The following is a 15999-nucleotide window of genomic DNA, read 5'->3' as shown; positions in this document are numbered from 1 at the left end:
GTGGTTATCAAAAAAATATAGACCTAAAATGTAATTTGGTAAACATCTATAAGTAACTTTTACATAATTTTAAATGAAAAAGACCAAAATGCTAAAGAAGTAAAAACAAACTTTAAAAATTTTGCTTTTTTCCCCCAAAACAAGGTGAACAGTGCCACTGCCCTTTAAATGAATTTTATGAAATTCCAAACTTACTTTCGTTTCTCTCTTTATCGTACAAAAGCACAAGGGCGCAATTAAAATCTAAAAACTTGATGAGTGCTTCCTCCCAGCCATGGTGTTGCTCTCTCGTCTCTCAGCTCGCGTTCTCTCTCGTGTCTTTCGTCATCCGATTGAACTTTCTTGTTCCTAAATGTTACATAGAAATTTTTAAATCTTCTGCAATCATACATCTGCACTCTTATGCAAGGTCGATCCTCACCGATCCCCTTCACCTAACAACTAACAATTTATCCCACTAAAGCTATATAGTTTGTCAAAAGAAAAAAAAGCTTCACGATAAATTGATCCGCGCGTTCGATTGCAAGAATGTTATGTCTATAACATTAGGTTCATCACATTTTCAATTTGTTTTTACTACAATTAGTTATGTGTAAGTATTTGATCAACAAATAACTTGTTAAAAATATATGACATCCATATTCTTCAATTCAAACTTCAAACTGTGGATGAACTAAAATGGTTTAGCTCCATCCTTTTTATGAGATTACGACACTATTTAAGTTGTTAGATTCTTCATATCTTGATTGAGTTCTCTCTTCTTCTTTTTTTGGACAAACGTTAGAATAATTTACACGAAATTCATCTAAATTACGTGAAAATGGTTCAAATTTGGGCTAAAAAAGTAAAACACACAACTCTAATCAACTTGGTCTAGATTTGCAAGTTTGAATTGTAAAGTGTATATTTCTGAAATAAATATGTATACTAAGAAAAATATATTGATAGACAATCCACTATTATTCACCAAAGTCTTCAAATGGTACATAAAGAGTAAAATATCACAAAAACCACACATTAACAAAGAAATTTGCAACAGTTGACAGTGCCTGGTCCTGTGATGCACTCCTCTCCTGTTTCTCAAGCATGACACATTCTTTCTGAAACCTTATCGACGAAGGAGAAATATGCATCACTCCAAGACTTTCTGCTTGCTGCAAAGCCAGTCCAACACTAAAATAATATCACTTATCGATGAAGTCGTTGTCACCACCATCGTCCTCCAAAATCCTTTCGTTGTCACGATCTCCTGGACAGCTTGCGACAGGAGGAGGACCACAAGGGCCTGGATTTCAACCATAAGAGGATTCATTAACAGTTGTCAAGTGAGCTGCATATATACGATCCTTACCAGAAAGCTCATTGTTTGACAAATTTAGGTACCCGAAAGGTTGAAAGTTCTAAGTACCGAAAATGTAATGGATGATACTATAGTACATAAGACTACAAAATATAAAATGCTTTTTTAGCTCAAGTGATCGTACCTGGTCCTCTGATTCTCAGGAATGACATTCTGATATTCTCTCTAAAACTTGATCCGCAAACCGAAAATAAGCATCGCTCCAAGATTTTCTGATAGCTAAAATAAAGAAAGGAACCAGAACACCCGATGCAAATCCCAATCCGACACTCAAATAAAACCACTTGTCGATGAAATCGTTGCCATCACCATCATCCTTCGGAGTCTTTCCCTTATCCGGATCATCATCTGGGCAGCTTACAAAAAAAGGAGCACCACAGAGGCCTGGATTTCCAGCAAAAGCTGGCGCATCGAAAGTTGTTAATTGCCCTGTGTATGGGATCCTACCGGTGAAGTCATTGTTTGACAGATTCAGATACCCCAGGAATGATAGTAAGGACAAACTTTGAGGAATCGGACCTGTAAGCCTGTTGCTTGAAAGATCAAGTGACTCTAACTGGTTCAACTTTGAAATGCCTTCAAGAATGTGACCGCTTATGTGGTTTCTGGATAAATCCAGAGAAATCAAACCAGCCAAATTAGTTATTTCTTCGGGAATATGTCCACTCAATTGATTTCCAGAGACGTCTATGCTGATTACAAGGAAGAGAAACTTGGTGTATTTTCGAGACGAGCCTTTTAATTTCACAATCAAGCTTTCTTCACGGTACTTCCCATCGAATAGATAACGGTTTGTGTTTTTTACTTGCGCCATTGCTTTGAAATCTCCAAAACTAGCTGGAATGCTTCCATTCAGTTGATTTTCTGCAAGGTCCAGGACATGCAATGAACTTAAATTTGATAGCATGATGGGAAGTTCTCCGAAAAATGCATTTGACCTTAACCTCAAAATTCTCAAATACTCAAAACCTTTCCCGATCCATGGTGGAATACTTCCTGTTAGCATGTTGTTTCCGATATCCAGTGTCTTCAAACTTGACAAATTCTGAAAGGCTTGTGGGAGCTGTCCAGAGAGTTCGTTGTCGCTTAAGTGCATTTGTTGAAGCATAATTAGCTGACCTAATGAGCATGGAATGTTTCCAGATAGATTGTTCTTGCTAAGGTCTAAAACCTTCAGAAAAGAACAGTTTGCTATGGTAAGAGGAATGCTTCCATTTAATCTGTTATTTGAAAAATTGATAACTTCAAGAAGCAAAATTTCGCCTATAGAAGCAGGGATTTCACCTGTTAGTTGGTTTCCCGAAAGAGAGAGGATGATCATGTTTGGTATGGTTTCCCCTATGGCCTTTGGGATATGACCTGAAAATACATTGTTGGATAAATCTAGTAACTCGGTATCAACAATGGGAAAAGGAATCGGTCCTTCAAAGAAGTTGAAGCTCAAATCAACATCTGCATAGCGAGCAGCATTAAAAGGATTTGGGACCTGCCCTCCTAACTGATTGAATGAGATATTTAACAGTGAGAGGTTCGATGAGATTTCCCAAAACCAGTTTGGAATGGAACCTGAAATGCTGGCATTTGAGAAATCTAGAAAGTCGACCTCCTTTTGGGATCTTAACCAAGCAGGAAACGAAGGACCCAAATGGCATGACCCTAGATCAAGTTTTTGGACTAGAAAAGGGGGGATCCAATTTGAACTGACGTTTAATGTTAAAGAGTTGGAAGACAAAAGCAAGATTTTCAACTTACTAAGCTGCGAAAAATGTGTTTCGGTTACAACACCTGTCAAATGATTGGAAGAAACATCCAACACAGACAACTCAGAAAGTTTCCCTAAACTATCTGGGAGAGTCCCATTTAGTTTATTATATCCAAGATTTAGCACAGAAATATTCGTTAATGATCCCAATGTAGAAGGGATGGGACCATAGAGGGAGTTCCCGAACAGACTTAGCTCGATGAGATTCTCAACCTGACCTAACCATTCTGGCAATTTACCCACCAATCGATTGATAGACAAATCCAAGTGCTGCAGGCTAGGTAGTGGACTGCTAGTTTTGCAGGTCCGCATTCGCAGAACTTCAGGTAAAGTTCCTGTTAGGTTATTGCCTGATAAGCGGAAAAACTGGAGGTTGCAAAGTTCACCTATAGAGCTTGGAATCCCACCCTCCACATTGTTGTTAAAAAGATCAAAATAAGTGAGAGCTGTCATGTTGCCAATGGAAGCAGGAAGTTTACCATGTAATTTACTGGAAGCTAGAATAATAACTTCTATCTTTTCCCATCCTGCTCTGAAAAGCTGAGAGCAACTTGCCGTTAGATTTTCATTCTCAGAAAGATCAATAGACTTTAATCTCGAAAGTTTCCCGAAACCAAGCGGAATCCTTCCATGCAAGCCACAGCTGCTCATACTGAGAGTTTCAAGACTACTGATATTGACAAGCCAATTAGGTATATCTGACTTGAAGCTGTTAATATCAAGTTCGACTACAGAAAGTGAAGTGAAATTGACTACAGTGAGAGAGGGAATAAAACCGGATAAGCCACAACTCGACATATGCAATTCAGTTAAGAAGAAGAGTTTATTAAGCTTTGGAATCCAGTCCGGTCCTACCATTGAAAGATCAGTTCCATTCATATTGAGATACTCCATAGATACCATACCAGTCACCCATTCAAGGTTATCAACAGATATAAAATTAAAGGACACATCAAGAAACTGCAAGCTAGAGAGGTTCCCTAAATTTGGGAGAATTCTACCACTAAACCCAGCATATGACAGGTTTAGATACTGCAAATTCTTCAGGGATCCGAAAAATTCTGGTATTGGAATTCCATTAAATGTATTGAAGCTCAAGTCTAAATGCTTCAAGGACTCGAGCATTTTCAGCGATGGACTAATTTCACCACTAAGGTTCCAGAATCCGTACCTGCTTGGAGAACCCTGCGGATGCGGGTTATGGAGATCAACTGTTAGAACAGCTCCAGTTGTATTATGACAGTGTATCCCCCGCCATTCGCAGCAGTTGCTTCCTTTCCATGATGAAAGCCGGTTTTCAGGATCTTCAAGACCCTTTTTGAAGTCAATGAGAGCCTCTCTCTCGCTTTCTAGGCAACCTATCAAACGAGCATTACCACCACAAGAAAAATGGTTTATCAAGAAGAAGAGAAGCAGCAAGAGTGCATGAAGCATTATGAATGATTCTGTAAACTCAAAGTCTCAGACTCTCAATAACCAAACACTATGAACCATGAACAATGATGATGTTTCTGATATATAATCTTCGCTTGCGTGCGAAGAAAGAAAACTAATTTCGCTTTCTTCAGAAGAGTTAAGAAAAGTGAAGGTTCATGGTAAGACCAGAGAAAATAATTCAACATAAAAAATTTAACTGCAAGGAAAATCCAAACCAGTTCCCCAGAAATCAATGTATGCCCTTATAATAATCACATTCTTAGAACATATTAAACGCTGTCCTTATCCTTAAATTAAAAAAAAAATGGTGAACTCTTTCTGGACCAATCAGTTTTCTCTTAGTATTGGCTTGATGCAACAAGTTTCTCATCATTCCCGACTATTAAATTATGCAGGCCTGCCTGGAAATTAACCAAGTCAATGCATGCTTGTTAAAAATAACACTCAATAAAAGAAAATTATGAACTATAAGAAAACTGTATATTTTTCGAGAAAAATGATATTCTAAACTAATCTATTTTACGAAGAAGGGCAACTAAACTAAGGTGCAAGGGACGACAACCCATTATCTTTGACCAACTAACCTAACTTAAATTTGTACAAAAAATTATAATTGGTTCGAAAAAGTATTTCCGTGTGAAAATTAACCACGGGCCAACAACAAGGCCCGTTTTGTGTTGTGCGGATGACGACTTTTCAGTTTTCCCTCCGCCGTCCATGCAGCATCAGCCCAAAAGTCCCACGACCCCATAACACGCGTGAAGGCCACTTACATTCCCAAATTACCGTTACTACCCGCCAACTAAAGTCACAGAAAATTCTCAGCACTCCAACTAAAATCTCTCTCTCTCTCTCTCTCTCTCTCTCTCTCCATAATGGCTCTCTTCACTTCTATCTCCACCTCAACCCTCTCCATCTCGGCGGCAATCCGTCCCATCGGGCCGTCGAACAGCTCTAAGCGCTTCTCTCATTCCATCGCTGCTTCTTCTCTGAGCTCCCCACCGTCTCCGGAATCAAAATCAACGGCCCCAAATCAAACCGCAGTCTCCTCCTCCTCCGAAACTTCACCAGACCCCTTGAATGGTGCGTCGTCAAGACCCCCGGAGCCGGTGGGCTTCAATTACGCCCTTGCCAACGGCAACCCCTTTGTTCGGTTTGCCCGTTCCGCTGAGTCTTCCATAGAAAGGGTAACTGAATTTTAATTTGTGTTTCAGTCACTGCACTTGCTTAGTAATGATTACTTGGTATAAATGTTCAGAGATCCATGGGAATATTGGAACTTTTGGAATTTGGATGTGACTAAAAGAGTGAATTTTCCTCTAGTTGCAGAGGAGGCTCTTCTTAAAATACAGAAAAGAAAAACCCTTCTAGTTGCAGAGGAGGCTCTTCTTAACATAGGGCTGTTTGATACCATATCGTTTTCAGTTTTCAAAACAAGTGAAAACTGAAAACGAAATGATTATCAAACGGCCATTTAGTAATGTGGCCTTTTCTTTATTTTGGTGACCGTAGCTTTTTATTGTGTGTCTTTGTTCCGCCATAGCTTGTGTTACGTTTTTTATGTAATGCTGGAGTTCAACTCTCTAAAGAATTTCTTGCACTTCGATTAAAATTAAAATGACAGGGGAGGGGTTTGAATAGCTTGGAGGACTTGGTTGTGATTTTTTTGATAATTGACAGATTGCTGCTGAGCAATAAGAAGAATCAGTAAGTTAGAGCCACTGATGCAAATGTAGTAGTTTTGTTCAAACACTTTGGAGGCAATCTCTTTCAAAGCTTAAAAGAATTCAATGGCAATGACATCATGAGTGTTAACAAATACTGTAAGCGGTCTAGCGCGTATAAACAACCTATCTTAAACTAAGGATGGCTAGGACACAACAAAATGTCATTTACCTCATGGTCGGTTCTGTTTTTTGTTATAGGTACCAGCTGTCAATAATTAAGAAAGTTGTGCAGTTTCTTCTTTCTGTTTAGAAATTTTTTGCGTATAACAATATGTTCTAAGCGTTCTTTATGTGTCCATTGTTGAACAGACAATATTTGACTTCCGGTTTTTGGCACTATTTGCTGTTGGAGGTTCGTTGGCTGGTTCACTGTTGTGCTTTCTCAATGTAATTTCTCTCTATCATATTTTATATTCTTACTTAAGTACTAAGGAGAAGAAATATTTTCTTTCTATGAGGTCTTCGACCATGAAAATATAAATTCAGGCTCTGATTGCGATTTCAACTATAATCTCTGTGCTGCACATAATATATGACTGTATCCGTACATACTCATACTACATTCGAATCTGCAGGGTTGTGTTTATATAATGGATGCGTATAAAGTTTATTGGACTAGTTGTGTCAAAGGGAATCACACTGGACGTATGGTTCTCCGACTTGTTGAAGCTATTGGTATAATTTCAGAATCCTCTTTCTAGAATTGCTCTATGTTCTGTTTCTTGAATATGCTTTCAAATGCTTACAAAATACATGTCAAATGTCGTGACTTCTGTGTAAGCAGCAGAAGTCACTCCTTTCTTAACAGGGTAAAACTCATCGTATGATGTCCATATTTCTATGTTTATTTTTGTTATTATAGTCTGTATGTTGATGCAATGACGTATGATGCAGATGTTTACCTTGCTGGGACTGTCATGTTAATATTTGGCATGGGACTTTACGGATTATTTATCAGTAATGTCCCTAATGATGTACCTTCCATTGATGATCGCGCTCTAAAGGGATCTTCTTTGTTCGGGATGTTTGCTATGAAGGTAATTTTACTTCCCGTATGCATTGGCTTAAACCTGCACCGAGGTATTAAATTATTAAGAGATGCTAACACAGTCTTATTACATCAGAACTAATCTGTCTTATTTTATTTTTTGAACACTGCCAAGTTAACTAGATGCTGGTTTTTCAGGAGAGACCTAAATGGATGAAAATTAGCTCACTCGATGAACTGAAGACGAAAGTGGGGCACGTAATTGTCATGATTCTTCTGGTAAAGATGTTTGAGCGGAGCAAGATGGTGCAGATAACCACCGGTTTGGATCTATTGAGCTATTCTGTCTGTATTTTCCTGTCTTCTGCTTCTCTGTACGTCCTTCATAATCTACACAAGTAAGGATAAGGCTTTCAAACACATTATGTATAGGGTTTAACGTAACGTTTAGCTTACAGCTTCAAGTGAATATACGTCTTCCAAATTGAAATCAAAGTTCTGCTATTTTGATCTCGACTGCTATTACTCACCTGACACTCCACATTAGATGCAAGCAACTTATGAAGATCAGATAACACTTCCTAGTTCTTACCGTTATCTTTAAGCATGAAAAACAGCAAGGTAGACTCACGTTCCACCAATTTGTCCAAAATTAAACCATTTATCTCAAAATGTCTTGGTGGAATTTAAGTAGATATTCTCCAGTGTTAGACGATAACTTATCTGGTGCGGTACAAATGTATAACTTCACTCGTAACTTCGAACATTTGACTCCGCGATGGTTCTGCAACAATATGCCATACCAAGTTGAGCATATGTTCCATGGATAAACTACGAAACTGCAAAAGTGCAAATGAACTCTGGCAGCTCGCAAAGCATCACTTGCTTCTTACCTTCTCCTATATCCAACGACGCATGTAGTCATGATTTTCAACTGGCCTTACACACGAGGGTGTCTCGTGTGAGCCAGCTAGAAGGCTGTTTTGGTTTTGCTTCAAAAAACAAAAAATATTCAAAGTTTATAGCTAGATGTTGCTTGTAACACCAACATCTGGTGGAATTGTTACCGCGCTGGGAGTTTATGAAAAGAATTACTGATGCAACAAAAAATACAACCGCTTCTTTTCTCGTTGTGCTATTTACCTTTCTCCATCTTAATATTTTGTTCATCGAAAAAACTATACAATATACAATTTTAGATTGTTGAATGTACTAGTCTGCTTTAACTTTGATAAGGCAATGCCATTAATCTGTCGAACCCTCTCCCTCGAAAGCTTTAACAGTCTTCCTATCTCCTCAAAGGACTTCGGGGTCTCTCTGTGTAGCCCAAAGTGTAATCTCAACACATATGCTTCTCTATCGCTCAGCGTCTTGAGAAGCTTCTCGACCTCTTGCTTCATTAGCTGTTTTGTAAGCATCTTTTCTGGCATCATCTCCTCTGGCCCTTGCATGATCTCCTGCAGCAGAATGCAAACTAATAAATTAAGATCAACTAATGAAGCATAACTGATACACTTTCCACAATCGTTTGAGCTGCTAATGGAGCATAGACATCAAAGCAAACATTCACCAAAGTGGAAATAAGATTCAAGAAACAGACCTGCAGTGACAAGCAACCCCGAACAGTTACCACTTGATCCAATGAAATTGGCGGTCTGCTCCTCTCGCAAACAAGCTTTACTGTTGCAGCATGCACATTGACCTCTTGAGCAATTTCATCATATGTAGGCAGTCGCTGTATTCTTTGGTTGAAGGTATTTTTAGCTTTTGTGATTTTTGCCATCATACCACACACGTTTACCTGCAGAAATAAACTAACCATACTTCTGTAATCTTTCAATCAATGCAATTCTACCAGGTTATCTTTCAAGAGTAGTATAAAATATGTGCAAGGAAAGGAACTCATTTTGATAAAAATGTACTATCTAAATCATCTCAAACAAGTTTTAACACCATCTATACGCCAAAAGAGCATCTCCAGCTGAAAGCTAACCTCATCATCTATATTCAATAAAATTCATCTTTGACAGTAGAAAAATCTTGATGGAAAAATTTCAAACAAATTACGCTAACAATTATAGTCACGGCTGATAAAATTTGCTTTAACAATCAATATTTTTTCTTCTCAGACGTACCATGGTTTTGACACACCAACTGATATATACAGTAAGCTAGAAGCAAAGGCGCAAATTCTCGAGAAAACTTTGGGCTGACAAGATAACCTGGTTTACTATACCCTACCCCAGCATTAGAACTTTCCATTGAAATGCAACACAGGAAATGTGCTGTTTTCGTTCAAGAAGTAGTCCCCATTTCCAATTAAGAGACATTGAACCTAGTCGTGAATGTGGTGCAAAACTTGAATTCCCGAACTTCCTCTTTGCATCAGAAAACCAACAAACACTAATCCGAGACCCATAGAAATAACTAATTAATTACGTCACTAACATAAAATCTGTAGCTCAGTGATTAGGCAACCTCAGTCAAAAAGCGGAAGCAGTGTCTAACAAAAAGAACTAAATCCAACTGTTTAAGAACAATGGTTAATTAGGTTAGCTTCTCACTGGTAATCTGATTATTCTAGACTTCTTGTCTAGGGCTCTGATAATAGCTTGCCTGATCCACCAGTAGACGTACGTTGATAACTTACATCCTCGCTCATGATCAAACTTCTCTGCCCCTCGAAGTAGCCCAATGCTCCCTTCCTGCATAAATAGATACTTAGTTTCATGGAGCAACTTACGGAAAGTGTTGGACAGGAGTAAAAAAGGTGTAGGAACCTGAATGAGGTCTTGAAAGCTTAATCCTTTGCCTTGATAACTGCTGGCAACAGAGACAATGAGTCCCCGGTAGCTCCTGATGATTCTTTCTTGTGACTCTCTTTTCTTACAAAGCACCTTATCTATACTTCTCGTCTTCATTCCCATTGCCTTGGCTAACTGCTTTGAGGTCGGCTCCTGCTCTTCAGCTTCTACGACTCTTAATCTTCGTGATTCTAGTCTTGCTCCCTCCTGTGCCATTAAAGGCCATACACAGATTAGAAAACTCTGCAAGAAGTAATTTGAGAACTGTTCTAAAACAAAACACGGTTCCAACTAAAGCTGTTCCTAGTAATTGCATTTGAAAACGAAAGGAAAATCATGTGAACCGAAGTATAAAGATTAGCAGAAACTTAAAACTTTTTATAAGGTTTATGCAACGGCCACCAATTGAATCATGTTAGTTGCATCATTTACAAGGAGCAGTGGATAGGAAGAAAATTAAAACTAGAAGTGAGAATGTTGCTAACTGTAGTGATCATCATGTACAACATCAAACTGCACAGTTTAAGAAACATTATAGTGTCATCTAACATTAAAAAGTATATGTTCAGTTCTACGAATGCCTCGAGGTGAGAATTTCTTATAATACAAAGATGAGATGCAAGAAAGGCGAGCAAGTAAACGAATTTACAAAATGTAACCCATAGCAAAACTCCATTTCTTAAATAATGCTCTTGAACTTGGAAAGAATTGATGAACTCCAATATTGAAACCAACCAATCATTCTCCAAACTCAAATCGGAACAAATAATGATGCGCAATATGCAATCTAAATTGAGAAGTAGAAGAACACCCATCAGTTATTTATACGACAGAGTAAATGGCAGTTAGGCTTTTCACATATAAGCACATAACTACTTTACACCTTAGAGAAAAACACTTCAAGTCCAATACTTCAAAAAACACCCTACTTTTCAACAAGAGAGACCCTAACGGAAGCTCGTGCTGTAAGAATCAGTTAGAACATGGCAGCTGGCTGACACATGGGCTTTTTCTTTAATTGGGCGCGTTGTAAGCTATATTTGAATGAGGAATTTCCAAGTACCAAACATTTGAGGTAAATTAGTTACAAACGAATCGCAAAACACTAGATGAAGGGATTTGAAATGCGCAAACAAGGATTCACAAATGACGACTCCATTCAAGTAGCCATTTGCAAATCCCCTTAACACATTGTATTTACTCATTTCAAAATCATCCACCAAATCTTTTTGCGGTGCATTTTTAACTAATTTAGTCTATACCACTTAAGCCTGGTTTGGTACTGAGGTGATTCTGAAAAAAGCTGGTATCAAAAAAAGCTGGGAGCTGTTTTTGTGTTTGGTAAACATTCAGCTTCAGCTTTTTTTCACAGTTTTGGGTGAAAAAAAGCCAAAAACAAGAAGCTGCAAAACCCAGCTTTGAAAAACCGGCTTTTTTTCACATCTGTTTTATATAAAAGTTTACCAAATACTATAATACTGCTTTTTTTTTTCAAAAGCACTTTTACAAAAAAGTTTACCAAACACTCTGCTACTTTATTTCACAGCTGCTTATTTCACAGCACAGCAGAAGTAGCTTTTTTTCAAAGCACAGCAATACCAAACTTTCAAATCCCATATCGAAACAGAGCATGAACGTTTTTTTGTATAAAACTAACCATTCTCGGAATACTAGTACAAATTTGCTATACAAAGAATCAAGGAGAATTATAGTACCTTGAGACTTAGACAGCATTCTGCTTCTTCTTTTGAGCTCAGATGCCCACATCTCACTAACCCAAACGACAACTTTCCATCTCCAACGCCCCTCTCCCTCTCCTCATCCAAACCCTCCAACCCTCTCCTCCTTTGCCTCCTCCTCTTCCTCCTCATCACCAACCCACCACTCCCATTCCCACTCTCCCTACAACTCCAAGCCTTCACAATCTCATCCCTCGCCGCTGCAGCATCTCTGGCGGCCTCTACAGCAGCCCGGGCCAGCGCCAGCGCCTCGGCCGCATCTGCAACTACCAATGCGTCATTGGAGACCAAACTGGCGCCAAATTTGGAGGAGGAAGAGGAAGAGAGTGGAGGGAAGTGCAGTTGGAGAGGGTGGTGGGTTTTGAGGGGAAGTGTTGGGAGAGTTGGAGATTGGTTTGGTGATGAACATATGCTGCTGGTGATGGCCATACAGATTACAGAGAGTACAAGGAGTGAAGTGTGAGCAGTGGATTTTTCTTTCTGGAGAGATATTTGTGTGTTTTGCCATGTGAGTCCAACGGACAGACAAGAGAGGATAGAGGAGTCCGTCCGGTGCTAAATTTTTGCTATCTGTGGATATCATTGAATTCAATCTCGATCATCGGTTTCAAATTATGTCCAACTTTTATTTTTTTTCTGTATTTATGTTTATTTATGTTATTTGATTTTCTTTTAGAAACTTTAACGAAAAGTTCTAGATACTGTTTATCTTAACGAAAAATTATATTTTTATACTAAAGAGCTAATCTTGATACTATTCATTTTACCCTTTATTTTTATCATTTTCATTAAAACTCAAAGTTTTCAAGTCTTTTTCGTTAGTTTTCCTTTTACTCTATTTTAGAGTAATAGTAGGCTTACCACGCGTGGTGGTTGATGGCGAATTTTGAACTATATTTTATTCGACACGTTTGGTTCAATCGTTAGCGTTGATAAATCACGCAATGATGGTTAGGAAAGATCGAAATGTCAGCCGATATATATATATATATATATATATATATTTTTTTTTTTCAAAAGAAAAGGCCTAGCACATATTATACATATACTAAAACTCAGTTTCTCAGTACTGTTTTTCATTGTTAATAAACAGTGAAATGGCGGAAATATTCTCAGCCACTCTGTTCTTTTTTTTTTTTTTTTTTTTCTCTTGGTATGGTGAAATTACGTGTTTGTCAATGCTAGCCAGGCGTCTATCATCGTCGAGAAGTCTGCTTTGTGTACAACCTCTAGACTTTTCCACTTCTCTCTTGAACTCGCCTTCTGTCGCTCTCGGTTTCTCTCACTCTGAAACCTTGTGTTCTTTTTCTCACAAGCTACCAACGAACCAATAGAAGTTTCTTGGTGAAAAACCAACCAATAGTAGAATTTTCTTCGGGTTTTGATGTAACAACCTGTCCCGGGATTTACGTAAGAAAATGGGTATTTTTGTATTTTCACTAAGTTTGGGGGATACTTTCTATTTTTAAATTGTTTTTGAGCCTTAATTGGTGAGCCCAAGGGGCCCACCCCCTGTTTTGTTTCCCGGTTCCCTTTCCTGTTTCCTTTCTTTTGTTTCTTCTAAAAGTCTCTCTTCTCTCTTTCTTTCTCTTTGTCTTCCTCTCCCTCCCTTTGAGCAGAACACACACACACACCCATGCCCACACCTATAGCTTTTTTCTAACCCCGTGGTTGTGTTTTGGACGTCAAATCACGAAGAAACCACCTCGGAGACATTTCCCAATTTTCCGGCGAGCACCGCCCCTTTCGAGGCAATTTCCAGCCAAACCACGACTAGTTGGCTGGCGTGCAAGGTATCAATCTCTTCGTTTCGCTGAGTACTACAACTTTTCTTTTCTTTTTTTCACCCAATTTCATTGATTATTGAAGAAGTTATACTCATTTGAATCTTACCCAGTTTCCGGCGGACACCCATGGCTTCCAGGCTGTTTTCCGGCCTTCTCCTTCCTTGGAATCCAGCGAACACCCAAGGCCTTTGGGCCTTTCCTGCAAGCCCAAAACCCTGGGCAGCCCAACCCAACATTTTTATTTTTATTTTTGTTTTAAAGGCCTTGGGCCGTTTCTTTTAGGGCCTCCGGCCCGTTAACCCTAAAACCCTTTAGGCCCAAACCCAAGTCCAAACCCTTTAACCCAATCCGGATCCAAGCCCAGACCCGTTTGACCTGCTGACCCGGACCCGGTCTGATTGTTGACCCGGTCAATGGTCATCGTTGACTTTGACTTTGACCGTTGACTTTTTGGGTTTTCGTGCGGGACCATTCCTAGGCTAATTTCGACGTCCTGAACCCGTTTCCGATGTCCGTTTTCCCAAATTCAGTTGTTTGAGTAGAGTTTGACTAAATGTACCATTTATGTGCTTATGGGCTATTATCTGTGGCGTTTCCTTTTTCGCTAGATGGTGTGGCTTTTGACAGCGAAGTACTGTGAGTGGACCCCTTCTAAAAATGCATATTTTGATAGTATAAATGCATACATGAAAAGCATGATTTGATGATTATGTTTTATGAAACGTCTTACGAGATAACATGCTTAGTGAGGCTAGTTTGAATTATTACTATTTTTCCTATACCCATGTTCTTATAGAATATCTGATGGATGACGATATGATATTGAGAACATGTTTTAAACACCTCTTTATAGTATAGATGATGGATGACTTTATACTATGAAGTTGATTTTCAATATATGTATGTTCACTGGTTTGGTACTTACCTAGTGGTCATTTCCGCTACGGGACGTAGGGATAGATCCGGTCCGTCCCGGGTAACGTTTGGTGTTGGCATAGGGCCTGGAGTGTGTTTTCCTCTGACTGTCTGCTCAGAGACGGGGAGCCGGCATGGGGCCTGAAGTGTATTTTCCTCTGACTGTCTGCTCAGAGACGGGGAGCCGGCATAGGGCCTGGAGAGTTGTATCGGACATTCACTAGTGTTTATTATTTATGCGAATTATGATTTGAGACATTGCATGACATGCTAGGTTTCGGAAAACCTATGTTTATCATTATATTTGTGTTTTCATAAAACCTGGGGGTTAGTATGTTGATAACTGTTTTATTATATATATATATATATATATATATATCAATTTGGTCCACTCATGTTTGTTTTGCGCCCCCTTCAGGACTTAGAATCGAGGCATACAATCCCGACGTCCAGGCACTTCCGCATCGGCATCTTCGAGTCCTCTCGGTGTAGGACCCACTCCTTTGTTTCATTCAATTTTATATTATTTTCTTCTAGTGTTCTAGATTAGTGGTGTGCTCTGAACACGGTCCTTATTTGCATATTAATTATTCTTTTATATTTATAAGCCTTATTTATCCTTTGTTTTCAGTATTTACACTCAATAAATGGCTTTCGTCACCCTCGGGTGTCGGCCAGCACGTGCCTGTCCTGGTATTCGGGGAATATCGGGGTCGGGGTGTGTCAGATTGGTATAAGAGCGTGGTTTTGTTCAGAGTATACTTAGGACTTTCTGTTACTGTAGTAGTGTGTTTGTCATGACATCATTTGGATGTCACGACTTCCGAATTTGGTGTCATTCGGCGTAGTTGTTCGAACCTTTCTCTGTTTGAATTTTCACCTTCTGGTTGAAATACAAGAATTCGTGTCGGGATTGTGCCTCAGTAGTGATGAAGTGGATTGTTTGATGACTTTCAACATCGGATCGATACTCTACATCGTGCATTCCCTGGGAATTTCGGACATAATAGGTTTTACCTAGGAGCATTGGGAAACGGAAAAACCCTAAGTGAGTTGAATTTGGAAGATATAAAGCAGTTTTGTACTCGACGACGTGCATTCTCAGGGAATGGCGGGCACAATTAGTGTTACTTGGAAGCGACGTGTTCTAGAAATCTTAGTTTGAGGAAGTCTGGTCGAGACCAGCTGTAGATACAAAATGGCGATGCCACTTTGCGACATGAGTCCCCTAGGAATTACGGGTAGAGTCGGCTCTACATCGAAATCTGGGGAAATAGAAAAATCTTGACGGTACGAGTTGGTTGAGATCAACTAGAACCCTGAAACGATGACATCACTCTACGACATACGTTCCCTAGGAATGGCGGGCAGAGTCATATTGCAGTGGCAACTACTTGAAATATTCGAAGTGCGTGTTTGAGAAAGCAAGTAAGCGCTAGTGGTGACGACGATTAGTAAGTGGTAGTTGGCGGGAGCAAAT

At 39.2% G+C, this 15999-nt stretch overlaps 3 protein-coding genes across 3 annotated transcripts; 1 reads left to right on the top strand and 2 right to left on the bottom strand.

Moving 5' to 3' along the window:
• Positions 1 to 922: 922 nt before the first annotated feature.
• On the bottom strand, positions 923 to 4611 carry LOC137746476 (receptor-like protein EIX1). Its single transcript, XM_068486493.1, has 2 exons — positions 1485 to 4611; positions 923 to 1285 (listed from the first exon to the last, which is right to left on the bottom strand). Exon 1 carries the CDS (start codon positions 4554 to 4556, stop codon positions 1500 to 1502), a length of 3057 nt encoding a protein of 1018 aa, XP_068342594.1. The 5' UTR covers positions 4557 to 4611; the 3' UTR covers positions 923 to 1285; positions 1485 to 1499.
• Positions 4612 to 5386: 775 nt separating this feature from the next.
• On the top strand, positions 5387 to 7784 carry LOC137748771 (uncharacterized). The gene is made up of 5 exons (XM_068488952.1): positions 5387 to 5746; positions 6596 to 6673; positions 6862 to 6961; positions 7181 to 7323; positions 7473 to 7784. The coding sequence occupies exons 1-5, from the start codon at positions 5435 to 5437 to the stop codon at positions 7674 to 7676; spliced, it is 837 nt and encodes a 278-aa protein (XP_068345053.1). The 5' UTR covers positions 5387 to 5434; the 3' UTR covers positions 7677 to 7784.
• Positions 7785 to 8387: 603 nt separating this feature from the next.
• LOC137748883 (RNA polymerase sigma factor sigD, chloroplastic) lies at positions 8388 to 12384 on the bottom strand. The gene is made up of 5 exons (XM_068489075.1): positions 11794 to 12384; positions 10055 to 10285; positions 9839 to 9979; positions 8875 to 9075; positions 8388 to 8731 (listed from the first exon to the last, which is right to left on the bottom strand). Exons 1-5 carry the CDS (start codon positions 12244 to 12246, stop codon positions 8453 to 8455), a joined length of 1305 nt encoding a protein of 434 aa, XP_068345176.1. The 5' UTR covers positions 12247 to 12384; the 3' UTR covers positions 8388 to 8452.
• Between the last annotated feature and the right edge of the window lie 3615 nt (positions 12385 to 15999).

The sequence above is a fragment of the Pyrus communis genome, chromosome 10 (assembly GCF_963583255.1).
Source record: "Pyrus communis chromosome 10, drPyrComm1.1, whole genome shotgun sequence".
In the NCBI taxonomy this organism is placed as follows: domain Eukaryota; kingdom Viridiplantae; phylum Streptophyta; class Magnoliopsida; order Rosales; family Rosaceae; genus Pyrus; species Pyrus communis.
The sequence above is the reverse complement of the archived record's forward strand: the minus strand, read 5'-3'. Positions and strand labels throughout refer to the sequence as shown.

What these genes read in the sequence shown, in the direction of transcription:
- LOC137746476 (XM_068486493.1), bottom strand. Translation starts at nt 4,556, where the DNA reads ATGCTTCATGCACTCTTGCTGCTTCTCTTCTTCTTGATAAACCATTTT.
- LOC137748771 (XM_068488952.1), top strand. Translation starts at nt 5,435, where the DNA reads ATGGCTCTCTTCACTTCTATCTCCACCTCAACCCTCTCCATCTCGGCG. An exon ending in CTGAGTCTTCCATAGAAAGG is followed by an intron (nt 5,747 to 6,595) that starts GTAACTGAATTT and finishes ATTGTTGAACAG; the next exon opens with ACAATATTTGACTTCCGGTT. An exon ending in TCGGGATGTTTGCTATGAAG is followed by an intron (nt 7,324 to 7,472) that starts GTAATTTTACTT and finishes CTGGTTTTTCAG; the next exon opens with GAGAGACCTAAATGGATGAA.
- LOC137748883 (XM_068489075.1), bottom strand. Translation starts at nt 12,246, where the DNA reads ATGGCCATCACCAGCAGCATATGTTCATCACCAAACCAATCTCCAACT. An exon ending in GCTTTCAAGACCTCATTCAG is followed by an intron (nt 9,980 to 10,054) that starts GTTCCTACACCT and finishes CTATTTATGCAG; the next exon opens with GAAGGGAGCATTGGGCTACT. An exon ending in CTAGAATAATCAGATTACCA is followed by an intron (nt 9,076 to 9,838) that starts GTGAGAAGCTAA and finishes TTATTTCTGCAG; the next exon opens with GTAAACGTGTGTGGTATGAT.